The sequence below is a fragment of the Zea mays genome, chromosome 6 (assembly GCF_902167145.1).
Source record: "Zea mays cultivar B73 chromosome 6, Zm-B73-REFERENCE-NAM-5.0, whole genome shotgun sequence".
NCBI classification, from domain to species: Eukaryota; Viridiplantae; Streptophyta; class Magnoliopsida; order Poales; family Poaceae; genus Zea; species Zea mays.
Genome location: NC_050101.1, coordinates 128117279 through 128136796, shown reverse-complemented (window position 1 = coordinate 128136796; position 19518 = coordinate 128117279). Strand labels below are relative to the sequence as shown.

General features: G+C 43.6%; 1 protein-coding gene across 1 annotated transcript; it reads left to right on the top strand.

Moving 5' to 3' along the window:
* Positions 1 to 648: 648 nt before the first annotated feature.
* Positions 649 to 6990, top strand: LOC100282762 (uncharacterized). The gene is made up of 12 exons (NM_001155668.2): positions 649 to 1050; positions 1494 to 1655; positions 2534 to 2593; positions 3328 to 3398; positions 3475 to 3528; positions 4291 to 4468; positions 4762 to 4929; positions 5336 to 5419; positions 5493 to 5540; positions 5642 to 5754; positions 5827 to 5905; positions 6460 to 6990. Exons 1-12 carry the CDS (start codon positions 985 to 987, stop codon positions 6583 to 6585), a joined length of 1209 nt encoding a protein of 402 aa, NP_001149140.1. The 5' UTR covers positions 649 to 984; the 3' UTR covers positions 6586 to 6990.
* Positions 6991 to 19518: the final 12528 nt, after the last annotated feature.

The window sequence follows — 19518 nt, the reverse complement described above, 5'->3', positions numbered from 1 at the left end:
TTTTAATTTTCGGTCGACAGTGGAATATTTTATGAATTTAATTGAATTTTGATAATTTTTTTGTAGAAATAATAATAATAATAATAATAATAATAATACACAAATAGTCTCAGAAATTCATGAAATTTGACGGAGGGGCAATATATGCCCATATAGCATCCTCAAAAATGTTTTGGCCATAAAATCCAAAGATTGTCATCGTTTCTTTCAATTCACTTTCACTTGTTGCGTGAGTTACATGTGAAATCACCTTAAGTATTCGAATTTTAACATAATCAATACTTCACTTTATCATTTTCACATGTGGAGGTGCAGTTATTTTCTTATATGATGTTTATTAGTTTTGGTAATTTATTTACCATTTTCGGTCGACATTAGAATATTTTATGGATTTAATTGCATTTTGATGATTTTCTACTGAAAGAAAATAATAATATACAAATAGCCTAAAAAATTAATGAAATGGTGTCTTACACGATATCCGACAAAAATATTCGTTACCGACGCTATCCGTGTCTGACTAGCTCCGTATTCGACTCACAACTATCCGTTTATATTAAGAACATTCATATTTGTATTCGTATTCGAAACTATCCGTATTCGAATTAAATCCGAATAAAAATACGAAAACAAATATAATTTCATCGAAGTCTACCTAGTGGAGCTCCAGCGCCTCGTCACCACTGTCCACTCCCGCCTGCCTCCCACCGATCCGAACCTGCCCCTTTCACTAATGCTGAGGGTCTATCTGTCGCGACCCCACGGGACAGCGAGAGTATCTAGGTCGGCCCCGAGCGCCACGCGCTGGTTTTCTAGCCTGCAGCTTTCGGATTGTTTCGCCTTTAACTTCGCTTCCCCGTGCGCTCTCGTCGTCTTCGCGAGGTCGAAATCCCCAAGGCGAGGCGTTGAAACCCTTAACCCTCTTCCACCTCGAAGCGGCGCGAGGAGGGAGAGTGTGAGTGGACTCAGGAGGCGGCGGGCGAAATGAAGCTTAACGTCAAGACCCTCAAGGGCACCAACTTCGAGATCGAGGCGAGCCCCGATGCGTCGGTACGGCCCCCTTTCCATCCTTCTGATTTCAATCCGAGCGATTCCGTGCAATTCTCGGCCGTTTCACTCGATTCCGGTGCGACTCCGTACGATATCGCGGTGGTCTGGTTCAGTGATTGCGCGTCCGGCCGGTGGTAGCGCAGAGGGCTTTGATCTGAATCTAGGGTTTTTGTTTTGGGGTCGTCCAGTCGGCGGGCGATGGGCCCCGCTGCTTCTGGTTCTCTGAATTATGAGCTTCAGTTTCTCACATGGGACATGGTCTAGGGTTTGTCGTTGGTTGGAGTTTGGGTGCTGTGGTTGTGGTAGGGTGCGTTCGTTGTAATCATCACAGTAATGCTGCTCGGTTGCTGTACAGACGGATGTTTCACCATTTCGTGGTGTTCGATTTATGTTGTTCGGCAACGTCTCTAGTCGTGCAGCCTACTCACTGCTTGTATTTTCAGGTTGCTGAGGTGAAGAGGATCATCGAAACTACTCAGGGTCAGAGTACCTACCCAGCAGACCAGCAAATGCTCATATACCAAGGGAAAATTCTGAAGGATGAGACCACTTTGGAAAGCAACGGAGTTGCTGAGAACAGCTTCCTTGTTATAATGCTGTCCAAGGTATTTGATGTTCTCTGGCTTATCCCATCAGCAATGTATTCAATATTCTGGTTCTTAACTGTAAAGTGTGATCGGTTTGTTTGTAAATCATGCCATATTTGAGTGTTTTAGGTTGGTTGTGTTAATTTCATTTTCACACCTATTTTTACTCCCACTGTTATTGCTACATGGATGGATTATTAGTAAAATATTAGTTGTTATGATTATTCACTGCCTTATGGTGTTCATACGTTACCTATAATAGCTTGTTGTCTTGTTTACTTCTGCTAGTGTTCTAGATGGTGCAGTCATTTGCCTGAGATGTGGCATTGTGACTGGTTTCTTTGACGATTTGCATGTAAATTGTAAAATTATGTCTTCTTTGAATGTCCCGCAAAGTGTTGTTTGATCGCCTCAATTCTGTATCCCCGATTGATTTGTCTTCCAGAATGGAGGCCTTAGATTAAACATATGCAGATTTGGATTTGGATTATTTACCTCTTTGTATTTACTCTCTCCAACCTTGACTGCTGTTTTGTGAAATCCGATGGCTGCATTTCAAATAAAATTCAACCTATGCTTGCCTCGGTGATAATTGATTGCTTTAAGGTGATAAAAACAACATAATATATCGAATGTTTCATATCGAGTTTTGTGGGTTTTTCCCACTTTGGGCCTAGCCTGAATTTAATTAGTTCACATCAAAGAAAATACAACAGTCTGAGTTCTGTGCATTTTGTGTGAAGGTGACTTTTAACAGCTTCCATGACCCATTGTTATATATTTTCCATTTCAAATCTTCAGTTATAATTGGCAGTGATTTATTTGGTTAAGCTGCCATTAGCTTCTAATTGTTATGTTATATTTAGTCTGACATTCAGTATCTGTTTTTTTTCTAGGCTAAGGCATCGTCAAGTGGAGCTTCCACCGCTACTGCTGCAAAAGCTCCTGCAACTCCAGTTAGTTTCGGCATATTTGATGCAATTATCTTTGTATTTGGGTAGCGTTGTTCTTGGGGTTTCAATGAAGTATTTTAAAAAGGGGTAGACCCAGTGCCGGAGGCCCCCACATGAGTTAGGTCTAGGGAAGGAACAAACCGAGGCAAGACTTTCCCCCCTGCAAATGCGGAGAGGCTGCTTCAAACATGTGACCTGGTGGACTCAGTGAGACAACTCTCACCACTGCATCAGTCATGCCCTTGCAATGTAGAAGTACTTGAGCTGCAAAAATGAATTGCATTCCATATCCTTGTGCGGGATATGGATTGGCATATCATTAGTGTTCTCATGTGTCATATGGCACATTCATGTTTATTGGGATATGAGTTAGCAGATTTAGTTTTGTCTATGATTTCAGTTACCAAATGTACATAAAGGCAAAAAAGTGGTTCCATGCAGCCTCTGCAAAATGCAGGGGTAAGGCTTGCCTCGGTTGTTCTTTTCCCATGTAGGAGCCGCCACCCCGCCAGCCTTGGTTGTCTTTTTTTTTCTTCTAATAATGGTTGAATTTAATCCCTTTTTGGAACTAGTGTGTGAACATTACCATGTATGTACACAATCAGTTTAAGCTGTTTTTACATACAAAATAACAAGCTGTATAATACTTATGATGAAATAATATCTTCTATTTTGTTTTAGCATTATTGTTACCAACTGTTTTCTGATAATTTGATCTGTTATTAACTTTGCAATAGGCCCAACCTGCTGCCCCTGCCACATCAGTTGTAAGAACACCTACACAAGCTCCTGTTGCCACAGCTGAAACGTGAGCCATCTTTCCCCCTTCATCTTTTGTGGTGACCTGATGACTTCTCTTATGTGATTGTCCCTGTCTTCCACAGGGCACCTCCAAGTGCACAGACTCAGGCTGCTCCAGCTGCTACGGCTGCTGCATCGTAAGCTTTAGAACCTTTATAATCACTTTGAAATATATTCATTCCTATCTTTTGGTTTTAGAAATAAAGAACAAGCTTGCATTCCATTTCCGTGTTCTTTTCTCATGTTTGTGGTTTTGTGCAAGACTGATCGAGGGATTATGTCATTAGCTTTGTAAATGATCTTACATTAACTGGGAACTAATAGCCTACCATTCTATATGCCTGAGCACCTTGGGCATATATTTTTAAGTTGTGTTGTACACATTGTGGATGCTATAATTTAAAATAGAATATTATAACCTTGTAATGACAAGTATTTATGTATAGGGAGCATATCTGGTGAAATACTTGAAAACTCCATCTAAAATCACATCTAGTATTATTCTTTTCAAAATCATGGAAAACTTACCAAGGACATGTAAAACAATGTTGTGACTAGTGTTCAAACAAGTGATTGAGACATCAATGACTTCCCAATTAGAATAGGACTACATCAAGGGTTAGCTTTGAGCCCTAACCTTTTTTCCTTGGTGATGGATAAGGTCACAAGGGACGTACAAGGGGTATCCCTTGGTGTATGTTTTTTTGTGGATGTACTGCTAGTTGATTAAAGCTGGGCAGGAGTAACGAGGAAATTGAAGTTGTGGTGGGAGATTAAAGTTCAAAGATTTTAGATTCGGTAGAACTAAAACTGAATATATGAGATGTGACTTCAGCATTCTTGTTGTTCTATCGTGGTTTAGTACATTGATACTGCTCTTTCATGTGGCTGTTCTGCAGGGATGATGCTGATGTGTACAGTCAGGCAGCTTCGAACCTTGTATCAGGCAACAACCTAGAACAGACTATTCAACAAATTCTTGACATGGGTGGTGGTACTTGGGAGCGTGGTACAGTTGTTCGTGCTCTACGTGCTGCATATAATAACCCTGAGAGAGCTATAGACTACCTGTATTCTGTAAGTTTCATGTTAACGAATTGTTTTACCAATGTATTGCAGCTTCATCCTGCCTCTGATGTGTTCAATTGTTCCTTTCATTTTCTCAAAAACCTGCTCAATACTTCTTCTGGTATATTATTATTTGGGAAAGGGTAAATTTGTCTTACTGTAAAAGAAAAACCAAACTTTGCAGGTGGCAATAATTATATTTTACTTAAACAAAAATATGCATAACACATTTAGTATACTTATTACTCGTGCAAAGGATTGTATACAAATTGTCACTGACATTGGTCTGCCTTTCCTGGCAGGGAATTCCTGAGAATGTGGAGGCTCCGCCTGTTGCCCGAGCACCTGCTGCTGGCCAACAAACAAATCAGCAGGCTCCATCACCAGCTCAGCCAGCAGCTGCACCACCAGTGCAGTCATCTGCCGCCTCTGCAAGGCCTAATGCAAATCCTCTGAACCTTTTTCCTCAGGTATGTGCTGTCAAAGTAGGTATGGACATGAAATGTTTGGACCTTTTTTTTACTATGTGAACTGGTATACTCAAATTATTCACTATCCTACATATTATGTTCGGCATGACTGCCATGAAAGGAAACGACACCTTAACTTTTTTACATACGATATGGATTACATCTATTATTTAGCTGTTTTCTTGCTGACTTGCAGGCTATTACATGTATGATCAATGCTGTGTACATTTCTCTTTGTTGATGCATCATGAAAATGCATTCTTTTCAAAGAAGATAATGCAAATGCATCTTATCCTTACAAGTTGCAGTTATACTTACCAGACATTTTTTGATGTTTGTCCTGGAAGTAGTGCTCCCTTTGTGTTATCTTATTTCTTACCTGTTCTGATACTAAATTTCTGAAAAGGGTGTCCCAAGTGGTGGGGCCAATCCAGGTGTTGTTCCAGCTGCAGGATCTGGTGCCCTTGATGCCTTGCGACAGCTTCCACAGGTAGTAACTTTGCAGGTTCTTACATACAAATAAGTTGACCTGTAATTTACTAACTGTTATTTATCTTCTTCAGTTTCAAGCACTGCTTCAGTTGGTCCAGGCTAATCCTCAAATCTTGCAGGTGCTTTTACCGTGTTATTGCTTAGTATTTTTTGCACTTTCAATTTTAATAATCATTTCACTTGAGTGTGATCAACGATAGTATGTTCTGTTGATTGGCAGCCAATGCTTCAAGAACTAGGCAAACAAAACCCACAAATCCTGCGTTTGATTCAGGAAAATCAAGCTGAGTTTGTCCGCTTGGTGAACGAAACTCCGGAGGGTGGTCCTGGAGGGTAAGCAAAATTGAATAATTATGTTAATAAGTCATGAGTACAGAAATATTACATTGTGCTGTGGTGAACCAGAAACATATTAGGTCAACTGGCAGCTGCTATGCCGCAATCGGTGACAGTTACCCCAGAGGAACGAGAGGCCATCCAGCGGGTACAGCTCTTTTATAACTTATTATGTTTGCATGTAAATGAAGTACAGTTCTTTTGTTGGAACACAAATTTCATGGGCTAGGTAGGATGTAACGACAGTAGATAGCCACAGTACTTTTACATTGTGCCTTTGCTTAGAAGTATAATTTTATATCACTTCTGAAGTTGTTCTTGAGGCCTCAGGACTTGTTGTGCTAGACACTAATCCTAAATACAAATTATATTGGAACCGGATAATCCCAAATTCTAGATGTGGCTACTATTCTACTTGTAGAATACAATTTTCAAATTTATGTGGAGTTGTGTAGCTTTGCGTTAAGTTTTCTGTGCTTCTATGACACAAGTTTGGAGGATCTATGAGTGGATATAGATGGTGCATGCAAATCTGCGTAGTTATTGCCGCATGAAGTCCTGTGGCGCTTGTATGGATTACATGAACATTTTGCTAATCTGCCCCTGAACAAGGCACTTGTTATGTCAGCATACTCCCAATTCAGAGCTCTTGCGTACTGTATTTTTCGACTTACATTATTATATTATTATATTCTTTATCAGCTTGAGGGAATGGGCTTCAACCATGAGCTTGTGCTAGAAGTTTTCTTTGCATGCAACAAGGACGAAGAGCTTGCAGCCAACTACCTCCTTGATCATGGCCACGAGTTTGACGAGCAGCAGCAATAGTGGGTGATATGGTGTGGTGGATGCAGGAAACCGAGGCAGTAGCAGAACAGCATAGTGTCGTTCTGATGACCTCCGTCTGATGAGAGATACTTGGTTGTTTATGCTATGCTGCTGACCATCTTTTATTTTCATGTGTTCGGAATGCTTTCTAAGTACATATTAATTCAATATCTGTTACACCGTGTCAAATCGAGGCCTTTGATTTGGTGGGAAGAGGTAGATTGCTGATTTGTTTAGTTTGCTCCTTTTCTATTATGAATTGTAAGGCGTCTTGGCTTTTCTAGCTAAATAGTTTTTTAAAAAAGCATCTAAATGTAACACATATAGGTGCGTTGTAAAAACTATTGAATCTACAAAAGCTAAAATGATTTACAATATGGTAAAACATCTACAATTTGGATTTGAGGGAGTATTATTGTTATTGTTATTGTTGTTATTATTATTGTTATTATTATTATTATTATTATTATTATTATTATTATTCAGAGAATAATCACATATATACACGTCGAAGCGATGGACGGACGGATAACAGAAAAAACGGTCTGCTTGTTTGCAGCTCCATGGCTTCAACAAAGACGTAACTCAGTTCCTAATATTGTATCTTGACGGAGGCGGAATTGTGGTATAATTATTCTGGCTTCACTGTTAGGACAGTATGCGATCCAGCTTATAAGTGTTGGCGCTCTTTTGGATCGATCACCTAACGCACTTTGATCCCTTAGGGTAGTGGGGACCTGAGGTGTTCTCTGCGTGAGTATGAACTATCCGCGCCTTACGCAGAGGGCACCATCCTTTGTAGGATGGCTGACTGTCCGTCTAGATGTTTGGACTGTCAGATGTTACAATAACCTCATGTAAAACTTGGATCTCGTCCCTCTATAGGGACCCTATTAGAGGCTTAGAGCATCTTCAAGAGCCCCCAGTAGTCTCTCCCAACTTAAGTTTTTTTAAGAAAACCTCAAAACTTATCCCCAACAGTTTTTCTAAACTAGCCCTAACCTTTCCGTATCACTTAAAAATCTTAAGTCAAGTTGATTTTGCCTTTTTTTGTCGTTTCACGTGCACATGGTTGGCGTAGCCCACCCCTTCCTTTGTCCCATCGTCGCCGTCTCCTTCCCCAAATCCCCACCCTCGTCTTGTCTCCATGCCGTCCCCGTAGGCCTTAGCTTCCCCGTTCCAATGAATGTTAGTGTGATGGTTGATGGCCTAATAAAAATGAGTCATAGGAATTGATAACCATACCTACAAGTGACCAGATATGCAAATTGAATAAAAAACCATACCTCGATGGCTCGTAGATGAATGAAGCGATGGGTGGCTGTGGGGCAAGCTACGGAAGATGACATTACCGTGTTTTATCAATAAGAGTCCAAGGCTGGTCTGACCTAGTTTAAAATATCTCTACTAACTAAGGGGCAGTATAGACTGCCCCCGCTCCCGCACGCCAGCCAAACCGCTGCTCCCGCACGCCCGCGCGCGCCGACGACCTCGCTCCCGCAACGGCCTCCCGAACGCCCCCGCCGTCTTCCGCTACCTAAACGCCGCATCAGCCGCAAAATCCATCCCGGACGTGGCGCCTCCCACGTCGTCGTCCGCGTCGGGGCGCTTCCTGCCGCCGGAGAGCCCCACGACCACGTGGCTGAAGAAGCGGCTCCTCCTAAGTCCCTCGTGGCCGCAGCTCTCTCCGGATCCGCCGGCGGGCGGCGGTGGCTGCTGCGCCGCGGCCGTCGCCGACGACGGTATCACGTGCGACTTCCTGCTAAAGCTGCTCCACGCGGGGAGCATGGTGGGCGCAGATACGGCGCTGCTGCGGGACCTGGAGGCGCGCGCGGCGAGGCGGCTGGACCAGGCGACGTTGGGCGCCGTGATGATACCGGCGTTCGGCCACAACGGCGAGCACGCGCCGGCGCTGCTCTTGGACGTGCCCCTCGTGCTGCGCCTCGTGCGCGGGTTCCTCAAGGAGGGCAGCGGCGGCAGCAAGGCCGCCCGCGTGGCCAGGCTCGTGGACGCGTACCTAGCGGCCTCGGCTGCGCTGGAGGCCGGCCTGCGCCCCGCCGAGTTCGAGGAGCTCGCGCGCGCCGTGCCCGCCCACGCGCGCCCCGCCGCCGACGCGCTGTACCGCGCCGTCGACACCTACCTCAAGGTGCGCCCGCGCTCCGCCCTATCATAGCTTCCATGAATAATGAATAATCCATGCATACTTCCAGTTAAACTCACACAGTCCAAGCCTCGATCACGTTTCTGAAATGACCATACTACTGACAAGGATGATAGTCACGATGCATTTGCGGCTTGGCACCAGCTTTGCTCCTATATAGCTAACAAATCACAGGGTGGGGTTAGCTTTCCTGCTAAGACCATGGAAGAAGCGATGTTTTCTTCTTCTTGAGTGTTTCCGATGTACTCTGGACATGACGTGCGACGAGAAACAGACCTAGATAAACAGAACAGAGACAAAGATGTAAAACTTACTTTAGAAAGATTGGGAGGAGCCTTGTTATAAGTACCAAATCACAGCAAACTATTGGAAGCGGGGGACTAAAATGTCCACAAGGCCACCCAGCCAAAAACACATAGAACAAAGGATAAAACATTACAGAAACAGATCCAACTATTAAAGGGCGAACAACACTGGTTGATGCTTCTAAGCGGTTGCTTTTGTTTTCAGGAGCCACCTTATTTGGTCTTCCAGAAATGAACATGCATATTTTGTGTAAAACATAAAAATAATAAACTATATGTATTTATTAAAAGGAAGAACTACCTTAGAGTTATTCCGAACGTCATAAGAAGAAAGCGTTGAATTGTCCTCTATCAACTTCTCATTGCGATGTGTCAAGCAGTAGTTATCCCAGACATGCTTCCTGAATCAAGCATAAATGAATGAAGGCCCAAGAATTAATAGGACACACATCACATAACTCAAAATTATCATTCTTATTCAGTGCACACTGACACACTCACAAGATTCCACAGTATAGTAGCTATCCTGATTAGGAAAAAATGATGAAAAATGTAGTTCACAAAGCATAACTGAACTTCAGAAATCAGAACTGCCAACCCCGCAATAATGCAATATTACATTGTACTAAGGAGTAAGGACACAATGGGTTGGTAATTACACCTCCAGTGGTGATCCTGCTCTAGCTTTTACATGGATGACATAATCATTCCTTAGCCTACTCAACATCATAAAGGTAGAAGCACAATCAGTTTTGTGCTTAGTCCTGTTAGTAAATCATATATATGGCCATATGAGCTTAAACATACTTGTGAAAGCGCAAACAAACTATGGGATACCCATCTTTTAGCAGCATTTGTACATAAATAAAATAGTTGCCCCATTCAGAACTTATAGTTCGCCAAAAATGCAATGCAATCCGGATAGGCTTACTCCAACAAATAAGCACCACAGTTTATGCTGAACTAGCAGCACTAAATACTAAATTCAGTTTTCAGAAACCCTTCGAACTGACGAGTACCACCCATATTGTTAGGTAAGACAGTAAGAGTGCTTATTTGTTGCGTTGCAATCGGCAACCGCCATTTCTCGCAGTCACACTGGTCAAAAGCTACGAGAGACCGTTGGTTTGGGGTTCGCTCGGAGACGCCTTTTCGTGCAAGGGGAAAAGGCAGGGGCGGCGAAGTGTGTGTTCTTGAACCGATGATGGGTAGTGAGGGTGCCTTGGGTTGCAGACAATCCCAATTCCCAGCCCAGCAGGTCGAGTTTGAATCTGTGCTATTCAGATAGCAGCAATCAGTAGTAATAAAGTGAAAAAAGCGATAGGAACAACCGAACCAGGCATGCATGCATATACATATACTAGGGCGGCTCTGATTCTCGAACGCCTGAAAACTTGCGACGCATGTCCATGTGGGTGGGTGTTTGACTGTCCTGTGATTTGCAGCGGACCACGCAATGCAATGCTAGCACTGTAGTAGTGTCCATTTCTATTATTGTTCGAGGCATATTCTGCCTGCTCGTAAATCCAATTATCCTGCAATCATTAGTTTTTTAGGTAAAATCTGCAACCTTAAGTCGTTTGGTTACTTTATAGTGTTTTTGGTTGGATGTACAACGAGGAATGAAAGTGTGCAGCCATAATTTTATAGTGTTTGGCTAAGAGTCGAGTGGAGGCGAGGCGAGCTAAACACCATAGAAAATTTTGGTGGTGGCGTGATCCAAAAAAATCGAGTGAACGGTGTCGTCCCCGCCTCATCCTATTTTAACCTAAAATTTAGGTAGGAGACTAAAGTTTAGGCTTTAATCTGTTTAGTTCTAAGGACTAAAAGTATATAGAACACATTAAATGAATCATAAGAGGACCAAAATACCATTTATCATTTTTCACAATTAGTGTAACTAAAATAAATAAGAGGCAACAATTAGTTTAGGCTTTAACATTGTTGGGAGAGCAGTCCGTCTACCACACCGTACAACGTTCCATTGGCTGCAGGGCCACCATGCCCCCAGGCCCCAGTGGCGCTGTCCGACAAGGAGGCTGGGTATTGGGGGGATTATCGGCGAAGCATCATGGCTCCCGACGAAGCAGGGGCTACGACCAGCGCGCTGGACGTTGCTGGGGGGGGGGGGGCGCCTGATGCTGACAGCGGATGTTGCCTGGGGGCAGCGACAGAGCTCATGATCGTCGAGACCTTTGATACCAGATTGGTAGGAGCCACGTTCCCTATACCGACGATATATTTCCGTTGCAACGCACGGGCATCCACCTAGTTTGTATATATTTTTAGGGGGAATATTGGAGAATAGGTTAAAATCTACTCATAAATTATGGGATGCTACTTAAAACAAGTTTTTGGGAGTTATTTTTTGGGAGCTCTTGGAGATGCCCTTAGGGAGGAAAGATCCTAGGGTTGTCTTGGAGTCGATAGGCCAGCCAAGACACCTCTAGACAACATTGAGCCAAAGAGAGGTGAAGATTGCAGATGAAGAAGAATAATCTAGGCTAAGTTACTGCTACTGATAGGGCAATGATGTAAATGTAATGATAATAGATTGATTTGATTGATTGGATGATGCCTCAATCGATCAATACCCCCTCATATATATATAGGGGTTAAGGTTTGGGTCCGTTCCTAGGCGCTTTCCAATAGATTCTCGCATGATTAGTTGGATAAGCGCATGTGAGATAAGGACTCTCGCCCGATCGTAATCTAATCACGAATCGTAGGAGCTACACCTGTGGACCGTCTTGGTCACATGGCTGCACCGTCTAGCCATCCCTAGGTGCCATATATGGTGCTCAACACATGCCACAACTCGATGTGAAACCATTAGTTTTCTAAGCATCTTGCCATACACTAGGATGATATTGCTTCAGGAAACAACCATTAATGCCTTAGGTAACTCACCACCTTGCAATGTCTGCAACATATATGCATTACCAGAGATCACCTGTGTAACTCTGTAAGGTTATCTCTAGCAGCTTACCCATCCTCATACCCATATTCAAACTTCACTCTACGAACAATGCAATCTATAGGGTAAAATAGTACAAAACAGTGTTGTGGTTAACCATATGGGTGAACTGCTGGACACAGTCTAAGTTCCTTCTCAGATTAGGGACCACTTGCCAAACTTCCTGTCCCTACTCCTTAATGGCAAGATAGTTTTCCAGACTAGATCTCCAACCTGGAATGACTTAGCTTTTACCTTATTGTTGTAGGCTTTGACAATTATGATCTTGTCTTTCTCAATCTCCCTTACAGACACCAATCTCTTGTCGGCCACTTCATCTATATTGTCCATCATTAGATCATGGTAGTCACTGATAGTTAGATCAATTTGCCTAGCAAACCTAATAGCATTCAAGCTTATCTCCACAGGCAAAACAACTTCCTATCCATACACAAGCTCAAAAGGAGAGAGAGTTACAGGCCTTCTCCACATGCAAGTGGTGCACCGCTTCTAGCCTCCTCTCGGACGCTTCCCATCGTCTTCACTATCGAGATTTTGGCCGAAACGCTGCGGGCCTCGTTCCCTCTGGTACATGGTGGCGGCCACACCACAAACACAGTTGGTGTGGTCTCGCAAGATGTCGCCCCACTAGGTACAATATTACAATGGCTTGCGCAAGAGACGAGGGTTTGTGGGTTGTATAACCTCACTCACACAACTAGGAATAAACCTAAAGCAAGCGCAATAGCAGTCTAACTAACCTAAACACTTCGCAAAGCACCTACGCTAATCACCGAGTGATTCTCTAAGCATTTGTGTGATTTGGAGCAATGGAGATGTGTCTCAACACTATAGCAATGTATTTTAGGCTCCCACATCTTTCAAATGGTCGGTCAAGGGGTCATATATAGGCCCCCATCCAAAACTAGTTATTAGAGGAATCCTGCAATTCTGCACTGTACCGGACCGACCCAGTGCCTCCATGTCAGCTAGCCGTTGGCATCTGACAACTTCTCTTTTGCTATAGTAACGGTCCAGTGTGCCACTCGCATGGTCTGGTGCCGCCACGTTAGATAACCATTGGACCGTGGTATGGTTCACCACCAGATCGGTCCGGATAGCCAGTTGACCGAGAGCCGGTTTGTAGGGCTCTCTATGTAATCATTCCAATGCACACCAGATCGATCCAGTGAACTACCCGACAACCCATTTCTTAAATCTTCTATCTTCTTTTCTTCGGCTCTTTTGGTCTTGTGTCATGGACTTGGGCTGAGTATCTATAAGTCTTCTATGAGTCTTTAAAGTCTTCTTTTGAGGTGTTGCATCCTTAGAGCTTAGTCCAATCCACTTCGTATCCTATGAACTACAAAACATAAACACATTAGTTCACTAGTTATGTTGATGAAGCACCAGGTCAAGATTAGGCGTCAGACCCAAGTGTGCGCACCACCATTCAAAGAGATCATCTAGTGGACAAGATCCTAGGAGACCTAAACAAGGGAGTAACCACTTGTTCTCACATTGCTAATTTTTGTGAGCATTACTCTTTTGTGTCTTCTATTAAGCCTTTTAGGATAGAGGATGCCTTGAAGGATCTGAACTGGGCGATGGTGATGCATGAAGAGTTCAACAACTTCAAGAGGAATGAAGTGTGGACATTGGAGCCACGTCTGAAACAAACGTTGTGGGAACCGAGTGGGTCTTCCACAACAAACAAGACGAACATGGTGTGGTGACAAAGAACAAGGCGAGACTTGTTGCAAAAGGTTATGCACAAGTCGTAGGTTTGGATTTTGATGAGACCTTTGTTCCTGTAGCTAGGCTTTGTCCATTTGTATTTTATTGGTCTATGCTACTCACCATGGTTTTAAGCTGTTTCTAATGGACCTATAAAAGAGGAGGTCTATGTTGAGCAACCACTCGACTTCAAAGATAGTGAGTATTCTGACCATGGGTTCAAACTCTCAAAGGCGCTCTATGGGCTTAAGCAAGCACCAAGAGCATGGTATGAATGCCTAAGCGACCACTTTATTGCTGGTTCTTTTAAAGCCGTGAAAGCTGATCCAACTCTATTTACAAAGGTTGTTGATAATGATTTGTTCATATGCCAAATTTATGTTGATGATATAATATTTGGTTCCACTAATCAAAAGTCTTGCGAGGAGTTTAGTAGGATAATGGAGCAAAAATTTGAGATGTCAATGATGGGGGGAGTTGAAGCTCTTCCTCGGTTTTCAAGTGAAACAACTCCAAGATGGCACATTCATCTCTCAAACAAAGTACACACAAGATATCTTCAAGTAGTTTGGGATGAAGGATGCTAAACCCATTAAGACATCGATGGGAACGAACGGGTATCTCGACCTCGACATTGGAGGTAAGTATGTAGATCAAAAGGTATACCTATCTATGATAGGATCCCTGCTTTATTTATGTGCATCTAGATTGAATATTATGTGATCAGTTTGCATGTGTGCAAGATTCCAATATGATCCTAAGGAATGCCACCTTAGGGATGTGAAGAGAATCTTAAGGTATCTAGTTCACACACCTCATTCGGGCTTTGATATCCAAAGGAGTCTACCTTTTATGTTGTTGGATATTCCGATGCCAACTATGCCACATGCAAGTGAGCACCTAGAGGGGTGGGGGGTGCATAGGTGATCCTGTAAAAACTTGAAACTTAAAGCCACAAACTTGATTAAGTGTTAGCACAATGAAATCAAGTGGCTAAGGAGAGCTCTTGTGAACCAAAATTGACACACTGAGAACAAGCACAAGAGACACAAGGATTTATCCCGTGGTTCGGCCAAGTACAATACTTGCCTAGTCCACGTTGTGGCGTCCCAATGGACGAGAGTTGCACTCAACTCCTTTCAAGTGATCCAATGATCAACTTGAATACCACTGTTGGGGGCCTTCGGCTTCCGAAGGTCCTCAAAAACATAATTTGACAATGTTTTCCAAGTATGCGAGCAGGTATCTTCGGAATCAGGTTGCGGGTATACAAGAGCATGGTCAAGACGAAGCTTGACTGAAATGGAACACGATCATGACGAAGGATGAAACGATCACGAAGCTATGTGCAGAAAAGCTTCGGCATGACAGCAGAAAAGAGGAACCGACTTAAACATGAAAAGCCAAATTAGACCTCGAAGAATTACTATAGAGTTACTGGCAAAACCAAAGGGCATTAATGTAATTTTACACGGGCTGCGTCCCGTGCCTATAAATAGATGAACAGTACTCCCGTACTGTTCAGGCTGACTTGGCATTCGCTTTTTGCATCACGCCTGTACCTTTACTTTCTGTCAAACCGAAGGTACATTTATAATTTATTATTGTGAATATGATAATGCAAATAAAAGTGAGTTGATGATAATGTTTATATTATTTTTCCTATTTCGTATTTAAAATTTTCCTCATCGTTTATTGTGCTTATGAAGGCTTTTCCTTCATAACCTTCGTCCGAAATTCATTATATCCGAAGGGAAATAATGTTCCGAAGGACGAAGGGATTTGATATTTAACATTTTATGTTGCCTTGTTCTTAATTCATAGCATTTGAGAACAAGTCCCCAACATTGGCGCCCACCTCCGGTGAACTCACTTCCATTTCTTGAGCTTTGAACACCTTCGGCAAGCATCACTTTCGTCATGCCGCCGAAAAAAGCTTCAGCGACAAGGGCTGCCACTCTGCAGCCGCTGGACCCCAATCAGGATGTCCTTTCTCTTAGGGAGGCCCGAAGCCAGAAGAGGAAGGCCACCAGTCCAACACCTCCGGAGGACGACTTAGACCAGGAAATCCAAAACCTGGAGATGCTCCATCAACGGGTGCAACGAAAGGAGAAGATGGCTCGTCTAGCTGACCTTCAGAGACAGATAGATGAAGCTTCGGAAGAGGTTCGTCATCTTGCTCAAGATGACCAGAACCGAAGGCCTCCGCGCAAAGAGCTTCATCAGGAGGGTTTCTACAATGAGGACGACTGGTATGAAGATTTCCATCGTGGAAATTTTGCTTTTGATGATGCTTCTCCTCTATCAACAGAATTGCAGGCTACACCATGGCCCCAGTCTTACAAGCCACCCCATCTCCCCATGTACGACGGTCATTTAGACCCAAAGCAATTCTTGATGAGTTATGAAGCAACCATATCTTCGTATGGTGGCAATACTGCAGTCATGGCAAAGTCTTTTGCCATGGCCGTCAAGAGTGTCGCTCAAACCTGGTACTCCTCTCTTCGGCCAGGGACAATCACCTCATGGCAGAAGCTGAAGGATATGTTGATAACCAGCTTCCAAGGGTTTCACACGAAGCCAGTTACTGCTCAAGCTCTATTCCAGTGTACCCAGGACCACGAAGAATACCTTCAGCCGTATGTGCGAAGGTTTCTGCGTCTGAGGGCACAGGCGCCAACAGTGCCCAATGAAATTATCATTGAGGCCATGATTAAGAGACTTCAGCCGGGACCTTCAGCGCAATACTTTGCCAGGAAGCCACCACAAACTTTGGAGAAGCTGCTCCAGAAGATGGATGAGTATATCCGAGCTGACAATGACTTCCGCCAAAGAAGGGAGGAGGCATTCAGGTTCTCTGAAATGACCAGGGGCTTCAGAGGAAGATTTCATCCGAGGCACGTCAGGTCAATTCATAACTCCACTCAAAGTGATGATAGAGGGAGCCAACAGCAAAGGCCACAATACTCTTCGCAAGCTTTGGGGCAACAACAAAGCTCTGTTCGGCCGCCAGCTCCAAGGGGCAGAGGCGCCAGGGGCTTCGGGGGAAGATTTGGGGATCAACCAAGAAGAATTTACTGCCTATTATGTGGTGAAGACAAGGGCCATACCACCAGGATGTGCCATGTCACCATCCAGAAGCAAAAGGAGATAACAGAAGCTGCAGCACAACAGAGTCAGCCGAAGCAGGTCATGCACACTGCTTCGTACCATTCACCTTACATTCCAGAATATGTAGGCAATCACCCTGCAGCTTCTGTTGCTTCGGCAAGTCAACCCCAAGCATCTTGGCAACAGCCTCCACCGCCACCACTAACGCAGCGAGGTCAACAGCCAGAAGGGAGTCAGCACACTCACCTTCAGCGGGACTTCAGAGAGGAGTCCGAAGCTCGCACAGTCAATAGCACTGTGCCAGAGTCGAAGCACATTTACTGACAGATATCCTACCTCGACAACAGTCTTTTTCGCATTATCACATTCAGTATTACTTTCTTGTTAATAAGTGTTGGGGACTTGTTCTCAAATGCTATGAGTTAAGAACAAGGCAACACAGAAAATGTTAAACGGTAAAGTCCTTCGTCCTTCGAAGCATTATTTCCCTTAGGATATAATGATTTTCGGACGAAGGTTATGAAGGGCACACCTTCATAAACACAACATACGATGATGAAGAATGAACTAAATGAAATATGAAGGATAACATAGACAATTATATATTATTATCAAATTATTTTTGCATTATTATTATGAAGAAATAGAAATGACATCAAATTACAAATGTACCTTCGGCTTGGAAGGAGATGAGAGTACAAGTGTGACGCAAAAGCAAATGCCAAGTCAGCGTGAACAGTACGGGGGTACTGTTCACCTATTTATAGGCACGGGACACAGCCCATATAAAATTACATTCATGCCCTTTACATTTGGTAGTAATTCTATAGTAATCCACCGAGGTCTGAATAGTCTTTTCATCTTTAAGTCGGTTTCCTTTTCTGCTACCACGCCGAAGCTTTCCCGCTCACATCTTCGGCGTTGTATCGACCTTCGTATTATTTTGGGCTTCTCCTACTGTGATATCGACTCGAGTCCAAAGATACCTGTTCACACATTATACTCCAGAAACACTGTTAAATCCTGTTTTTGAGGACCTTCGGAAGCCGAAGGCCCCCAACAGTAGCCCCTCGCAATATTAATTTGTTAAAATAATAAATTTAGATTGCGACATGGACGAAGGCTTTAAGCCGAAGGTCCGAAAAAACACCTTCCCTTTGCTAGAATAGCAACATTCACTGACAGGCGGGGTCTTTCAATTTTCAACGCACTGGGCGTATAAATAAGGGCATACCGTGAGCTCATTTGGTACACTTTTTTGCCATCTGCTCTCGCTCACTCAATTTTTAGCTCTTGCGCACCAAGATTTGCTTAGCTTTTTAAGTTTTGAAGCTTCGGTGTTGAAAACAGTTTTTTAGTGTTTCCGAAGATGTCTGAAGATAAGAAGGCTGCTGTCGAGATGAAGCTGAGTCTCTCTGAAGAGAAGAATCTGGGGTTTCTTATAGCAATGTCGAAGACCAATACAGAAAAAATCACCAAAGAGATTTTAGAAGGTTTGTCTGAAGATACTGATGACAGCGACAATTATGATGTGGATAGTGGTGGTGAAGACTCCGAAGATCGCCCTTGGCGACCAAGCCATGCGGTTTTCGGTAAATCAAGTATCAAAGAAAATCATCTTGTCAACATGAGAGGAAGATATTTCCGGGACTTGTCCGTTGTGAGGGCCGACGAAGGAGAAAAGACTTGTCCGAACCCTGAAGAAAATGAAGTCGTAGTGTACCGAAGCTTTTTGAAAGCTGGACTTCGATTTCCCCTGAGCAACTTTGTCGTAGAGGTGCTGAAAATATTTGAAGTCTATCTTCACCAACTTACCCCCGAAGCAATCATAAGGCTGAATATCTTCGTGTGGGCCGTGAGAAGCCAAGGTCTGGAACCTGATGCAAAAAGTTTCTGCAACATACACGAATTATCATACGAGACAAAACCTTGGGGTAAGGAACAATATCACAATAATTTTGGCTGCTACAGTTTCGTTTCTCGGTCTGGGTCAAGCTGTCCCATGCCAACCTTTCGGAAGAGATGGCCCGGCGACTGGATGACAGAATGGTTTTATGTGAAGAATGACCTGAAAGCACGAGAAGATATTAAAGGTATAATTATGCGCCCTATTTGGCAAAGCTTCGGCCTGCGGAGGCCGAAGGTTGAAATGAATGAAGCTGCCGAAGAATGCCAGAGAGCCTTCAGAGTTATTTGTTCTTTTATTGGAACGAGAGATTTGGTCCAAGAGCATATTGCCTTCAGAGTATGGCCGCTCGCGGAAAAATGGGAAATGCCGCAAGAGACCATAAAGGAGGCTAACGAAGGTGGACTTATCAGGCTGAAGTATACTTTCAAGTTCGGAGATAAATTCGTTGAGCCAAATGATGTCTGGCTAAAAAGCATTGAAAATTTAAGTGATGAACTACTTGGGGCTTACTCGAAGGCCGAAGATACTGCATTGTCAGCAGCCTTCGGAGGCCGAAAAAAGAAAAGACTGAACCGAGTGTTTGACGCAATCGGGTTCGTCTACCCTGACTATCGTTATCCCATTCGAGGGCAGAAAAGAAAAGGCACGACCTCTGCGAAAGAAGAAGCTGCAGCTGCTCCTAGTGAGCCAGCACCGAAAAGAAAAAGGATAAAGGTCCTCACACATCGGCCACACTATATTGAACCAGCCTCGG

Coding starts and splice junctions, on each gene's coding strand:
- LOC100282762 (NM_001155668.2), top strand. CDS start 985: ATGAAGCTTAACGTCAAGACCCTCAAGGGCACCAACTTCGAGATCGAG. Junction 1,051..1,493: donor AGGCGAGCCCCGATGCGTCG/GTACGGCCCCCT, acceptor TTGTATTTTCAG/GTTGCTGAGGTGAAGAGGAT. Junction 5,541..5,641: donor CTAATCCTCAAATCTTGCAG/GTGCTTTTACCG, acceptor GTTGATTGGCAG/CCAATGCTTCAAGAACTAGG.